This window comes from Brassica napus, chromosome C6, assembly GCF_020379485.1.
Source record: "Brassica napus cultivar Da-Ae chromosome C6, Da-Ae, whole genome shotgun sequence".
Taxonomy (NCBI): domain Eukaryota; kingdom Viridiplantae; phylum Streptophyta; class Magnoliopsida; order Brassicales; family Brassicaceae; genus Brassica; species Brassica napus.
In genome coordinates, this window is record NC_063449.1 from 19,974,952 (window position 1) to 19,981,679 (window position 6,728).

General features: G+C 30.7%; 1 protein-coding gene across 1 annotated transcript; it reads right to left on the reverse strand.

The window, feature by feature from the left end:
* Positions 1 to 599: 599 nt before the first annotated feature.
* Positions 600 to 5,096, reverse strand: LOC106378074. Its single transcript, XM_048760556.1, has one exon. The coding sequence runs from the start codon at positions 2,964 to 2,966 to the stop codon at positions 2,097 to 2,099; it is 870 nt and encodes a 289-aa protein (XP_048616513.1). The 5' UTR covers positions 2,967 to 5,096; the 3' UTR covers positions 600 to 2,096.
* Between the last annotated feature and the right edge of the window lie 1,632 nt (positions 5,097 to 6,728).

The following is a 6,728-nucleotide window of genomic DNA, read 5'->3' on the forward strand; positions in this document are numbered from 1 at the left end:
CTTCAGTTGTGGTGAATACTTAGTTACAAGGTGCTCACATCAAAGTGCACATGTATGTGTATGTAAAAAGTATATAAAAATTGTTGACAAATATATAAAGATATTGTTAATTAATATTAAATGACTTTTTTGTTCAAAATAATACATGAAAGATAAAATTAAAATTAATTTAAAATAAAAAAGACCTTGACATTAGTCATTTTTCATATAAAGAAAATAAAATTGTATCCGTAAATAGGAGTGGGCACAGATTGAATATCTGGGTATTGGAAAGCATTCGTGTCGATTCGATCTTTAGCCACCTAGATATTCGGTGACTCGAATATCCAAAATAATTTAGAAATTTAAAGAATATCCGATTTGATCTGTAAATAAATAAAATTTTAAAAATAATTGAAAATTTTAATAATAACATTTTTTTACAAAAATAGAACATTATTTAATTTTTTAAATTCTAGTACCTAATATAATAAATTTAATTCATAAAAATATCGTAAAACTGATATAGAGTATAATATATAATGTATATATATAATTCTTTACATATATGTATATATGTGCATATAACAGATCAAATTAAATATATGTTCCTAAAAATATTGGTATTTGTGATTTGCCTCTTTTTTGGATATTGTATTTTAGTATCTGATTTTTTCGTAGAGTTATAGATATCCTGATTTTTTGGTTCAAATCAAAACAGATAACGAATCGAATCAAAATTTATGAATATTTTGCTCAACTTTATTCGTGAACTATAAAAAATAATATATATATATATAGTTTGACTTTTGATTCGTTATCTATTTTAATTTGAACCAAAAAATCTAGAATTTTATTGGAACTATGTACGTGAGTTTTATATTAAAAAGTATATAGTGTAAACACATTCATGACTATAGTGTAAACGCGTTAGCATACTTATTATCAAACCATTATGAAACTGTCAATTGTCTATTATAGTGTGAACGCATTTATTACAATGGTAATCTTTTTCCTTTTTAATACATAAGGGATTATATTCAACAAGAACAGTTACAAAATGTTGCAATTTCATGAATTCCGGCGATCAAGAGCCGACAAACCTACACAAAGGTCTTCAGAGACGAAAGTCCACAAATGGGACAATATGGAAACATAGAACAAGCAGATAATCTAAACTAACAGATCCAAACTGGCAGAAGCAAGGAACAGATAAAGAAAAACCCAACAAAAATCAATAAAACAAGGCATGAAGATTGTGTTTAAAAAAAAAAAGAGTGTTTCAAATAAAACAAGGCATGAAGAGCTTTTTGATAGAGACAAGACGAGGGAGCCAACCATGGTTAAAACCACCATCTTGGGAATCCTCCTATAGTGAATATTCCAAGCGAATAAGAGACTAAAGCTTCATACTCTAGGAGACAGAACCACTTTTAGTTCATAAGACATCAACCAGAAAGGCGCAGATAGAGAAAAACCGACTTGAAACGCAAAATTGAAGCATGACGGAAGATGTGAAGATGTAGATCTCGATCAAATCATAAGATAAACCACAAGGACCGAAACCACTCATAAACAGGTTCAAAGTTGATCGAGAACTTGACAAGGATGAAGATCGAAACCAAATATGAGCCAAAGAGAGCTTAATATCAACATGCAAATCATTCAATCCATCATAGTGTTTCTCGGAAATAAATAGATCTGAAGGGTAGTAAACCCAACCCACGCTCACTAGAAAGATTAATAGGAGAAGAACGATTAACACACAGCAAGATTAGCTAAAACAATTGTTCCTTCTGGAAGGGACAGAGCAAGATCGAAGATCTAGAAATCCACTTGTGGAGTAAAACGAGAGCAAGAGCGGAATATCTAGATCAAAAGACAAAGACCTCTAGCCCGTGTCTTTAGACTGGAGTTATGTTTATTTAGAGGGTAGTCCATTATTCCCAATCAAAATATTTCGATTAGACAGGAAAGAAAGATATCCGACACAACTTTTTTTTGTCAGCATATCCAACAATATGATTATTTATGACATAAGATAAGAGATTTAGCATCAGAAAAAGGAAAGAGAAGATAATAATATTTTCGCTTTAACAAGTTAAATAGACATCTTTTTATTTTCTGTATCTATTTTCAAACTTACGAGCCCAAATAGGCTTCCCGCCCATAAGTATACGATCCACAGTAACGACTGAATCCAAGACCAGCCTCGCATATAGTGATTGTTGTTGAACATCCTGATTACTATTCAAGTTCTCATTGGGTAAGTTTCCACCGTACTTAGGCATGTGAACGCCCTTAACACAGTTTTCTCCATATATTTCTGTGAAGACCAGCCTCACTTCCGCTTCGGATACTGGGAATCCACGAGAAAACGTTAGAAAAAGGGTCCGGTCGTTTTCAGTTGCGATGCAACTAGCATTCCAGCCCCAAATACCACTAGGGATAGGGAATACATTTCTGCTGGAGAAATTATCCAAGGAAGCAACACTAGGCATCACGTTGATGCTCCCAAAAGTTGGATGCGGGAACCCGGGAATGATGAGAGGCTGGTTGTGGCTAGTGATGTAGGAGGATGGGATAACTTGTTGAACGATGTCAGAGAAAATTCTTGAGCAAACAGTGGTTAAAAAGTTTTTGATTCCTGTGATGGCACTGTATCGATTTTGGTAGATTATTTGAAGAGATATATCCATAAATTCTGCATTCACAGGGATCTGACTGAAACCATTTGGAGCTTCTTCGGATTCAAGACACCGGAAGCATAAGACAGCCTCATTAGCAAGAGCTGCAATGAGTGGATCGTTGAGAGCCATGATGACTGAGAAGATGTGCTCAAAGCCAAAGTCTTCAAGCCAAAGCCATGTGGCCATGACAAGAAGTGACTCAGCTAGAGATCTTGAAAATTTTTGTACCAATTTAACGAAAAGCAGTCTTTCTTGAACATAGAAAGCATGCAGTTGTTCAATGCTACAATTTGACATAACTGACTGGGATTTTTAAGAAACTGAGAAAAAATACCGACAGCCGAAAGTTTAGAGAATGTGAAAATTAAAGATAAACTATATTGTTCTCGTTATGTAATAGGTTCGTTTTATACAGATACGAGGGTCACAAATGTAATAGATTAAAGATAATGAACAAAAAGATTTCATCATCTCTTTTATCCACACAATAATAAGATATTTTACCAACGAGTAAAGGTTACAAATAAAAATAATCAAAGACATAAACGATGGGTTCAAATCGCATTGTGAAAAGCTTACCCTCAAATGATAATTTTAATTTAACATAGTCTGAATTATCCCTAACAAAACTTTATAGTCATTCAAACAAAGTAAACATTCTATTGATCCGCCTTGTTTTTTTTTCTATTTTATATGATATTTAAATTTTAACAAAAAAAAAAGAATATTTTACATTTCTTCTTATGTTACATTTACAATTGTTGGATTATTTTTTACAATTTCCGAACCGAAAACGATTTGTTTTTTTTTGGAGTTTGACAGACTATTGGAACACATGTCTAACTATTACAAAGATGTAAAAATGTTATATGTTAATAAAGATTATTACAATTCAGAAAATCAAATACTTTTATGAGATGATATATATGCTAAGTGTAAGGTACCCTCTTAGTAAATTACTCATACCATATGAACCAAGCTATAATTGGATATTAGTTTTTTCCTTGATAAAAGTAATCAATAAAAATTTGACTTATCTATGATTCACTGTATACAATATAATCTTAACATATATGTATAATATACATTTTAGTTATGATATATTTTATTTTCAACTATTTGTGGTCCTCTTTCCTTTTATTTAACTGGATATATCTAATTTTTTTATTTCTTTTCTATTTTGTAATTGTTTCTAAAATTTAGAGATTATTTCAATAATTTTGAAAATATTTTTTTTTTGCTGTTAAACGATATTTTTTTAAAATATTTTTTTATCCTTGTCTTTGTTTTTTCGTGACTGTGAGTTTGTATCTCATTTTACATTTTTTAAAATTGTTGAAAACCATTTTGTTGTAGATGGGCTTCTTTCCCTTCATATGACCCATTTTAGATTTTAGACCGGCTCAAGATAGGAATACTTAAGAAGAAAAATAACAAAAAGTGAGGAGCACCGATTAGAAGAGATATATAAAATGAACCGGCAAAACTAATCAATATATATACATAGTTAGCCGTGCAAGAGAGGGTCATTCAGAAATCACCGCTTAAGAATATAACACTCATCACATCCTTTCTCGAGAATGTTGGATCACGTACAATAACGCTTTTTCATGTATCTTCAAATTATCCTAAATCACACTTTATTAATAATTAAATAACATCTACAGTAACTGAAATAAGCAAAAAAAAATTGAAAGAAAATAAAATAAAAATACCAAGTAGCACAAAAGCATTCAACGTCCAACTACTACTCCATCTCACCCGAAAGGGGTAAAGGGATAGTGAGCAACAGGAAAGTCAGTCATTGATAATGTGATGTTAAACCTACAAGTACAGGGACTCAGACTTACACTTTGACACGATTATCTAGTCCTAATATTTAACAATCATGACACCTAATACGCTCAACAAGCCTTGTAAGCAGGGGCGGATCCACATACATAATAAGTGTGGCACGTGCCACATGCTCAATAACACGTAGTGAAAGTGTTAGCTCTTCTGACTAATTCTTGACGATTGGTGCCTCACCCAATTCATGTTCGAGACTCCCCTTCTGTTCTTCATTTCTTTCAATTTTTTTAAAAAACACTTTTGATCACGGTCACCAGATAGTTTTCCCGTTTACCTTTGTTTTTGTGTTACCTAAACTTATTCTTTATCCCGTTTACCTTTGTTTTTGTGTTACCTAAACTATTCTTTTTTTTTTTTATAATTTCTTTTATTTTGTGTTATTTTCTTCAAAAATATATCATTTATTTAAAATTTACTCAAACAATTATTTTTATTCAGTTTGCTTTTAAAATTAGACTAAAATAAAACACTTTTAATCACTTTGTCAAGAAATATTTTTTTTTCCTTTTTACCTTTGTTTTTGTGTTACCTAAACTATTTTTCCCTTTTAAATTTGTTTTTATTCTTTATTTTTTAATCACTTTTAATCACTTTCTCGTAAAAAAATATTTTTCCTTTTACCTTTGTATTTGTGTTACCTAAATATTCTTTCTTTCTATAATTTTTTTTTTATTTAGTATTAGTTTCTTCAGAATATAATATTGGTTTAAAATTTTCTCAAATTATTTTAACTAAGTTTGTTTTTACTAATTAGACAAAAATTAATAAATAAACTAATTTTATAGATATTCTGTGAAATTGATGATTTATTAATATTTATTAAATTGAATATTTAACCTTATAAATTATACATTGATTTTATTTTATTCATTAGAATAATATATATAAATTTTTAAAAATTAATTTAAAATTTCTAAAATTAATATATAGTTTTTTAAAATATATTATTTAATTTTATTTATTAAAATATATTTAATATATTATATTGCGTCTCATGTTTCATTGTGTTCTAAATCCGCCACTGATTGTAAGCAATGGTCCCATATGCGAGATAATGCTCGCTCACTCCAAGTAGAAGCTTACCCTTATGGAGTCTTCATGTATGGGACTAGTTCCCACCCACAGCCAATGTGATGCTTTATCAACCTCTAGGCTATGGCTGAACATGATGACTGGATATATCTAATTTTGTTTTTCTATTTTGTAATTGTTTCTAAAAATTAGAGATTATTTCAATAATTTTGAAAATATTATTTTTGCAGTCTGACGATATTTTTTTGTTTTTCTTTTAAATATTTTTGTTTCATAGTTGTCTTTTTTTTCTCGCGGTCGTGAGTTTGTATCTCATTTTACATTTGTTATTAAACAATTTATTGTAGATGGGCTTCTCTTCCTTCACATGACCCATTTTAGATATTAGACCGGCTCAAGATAAGAATACCTAAGAGGAAAAATAAGACAAAATGAGGAGTGCCGATTAGAAGAGAAAAATAAAATGAACCGGCCAAACTAAGCAATATATATACAGAGTAAGCCATGCAAGAGAAGGTCATTCAGAAATCACCGCTTAAGAATATAACACTCATCACATCATTTCTCGAGAATCGAGGGTCACTTACAATAACGTTTTTTCATGTATCTTCAAATTATCCTAAATTACACTTTATTAAGAATTAAATAGCATCTCCAGTAAATGAAATACGAAAAAAAATTTAAAAGAAAATAAAATAAAAATACCAAATAGCACAAAAGCGTTCAACATCCAACTACTACTCATCTCACCCGAAAAGGTAAAAGGGAGGGTGAGAAACAGGAAAGTCAGTCACTGATATTGTGATGTTAAACCCACATGTCCAGGGACTCAGACTTGCACTTTGACACGATTATCTAATGCTAATAATTAGCAATCATGAAACCTAATACGCTCAAGCCTTGTAAGCAATAGTCCCATGTGCGAGATAATGCTCGCTCACTCCAAGTAGAAGCTTACCCTTATGGAGGTTTCATGTATGGGACTAGTTCCCACCCACAGCCAATGTGATGCTTTATCAACCTCTAGGCTGTGGCTGAACATGATGACTATGTTGGCCACATTATTATTCACAACTGAGGAACACATTAGTCCGTCTATATATCTTGCTACCATATCTACACATTTACAAATATAACTACACCAATCTTAAAACATTCAAAATAATGTAATAAAAA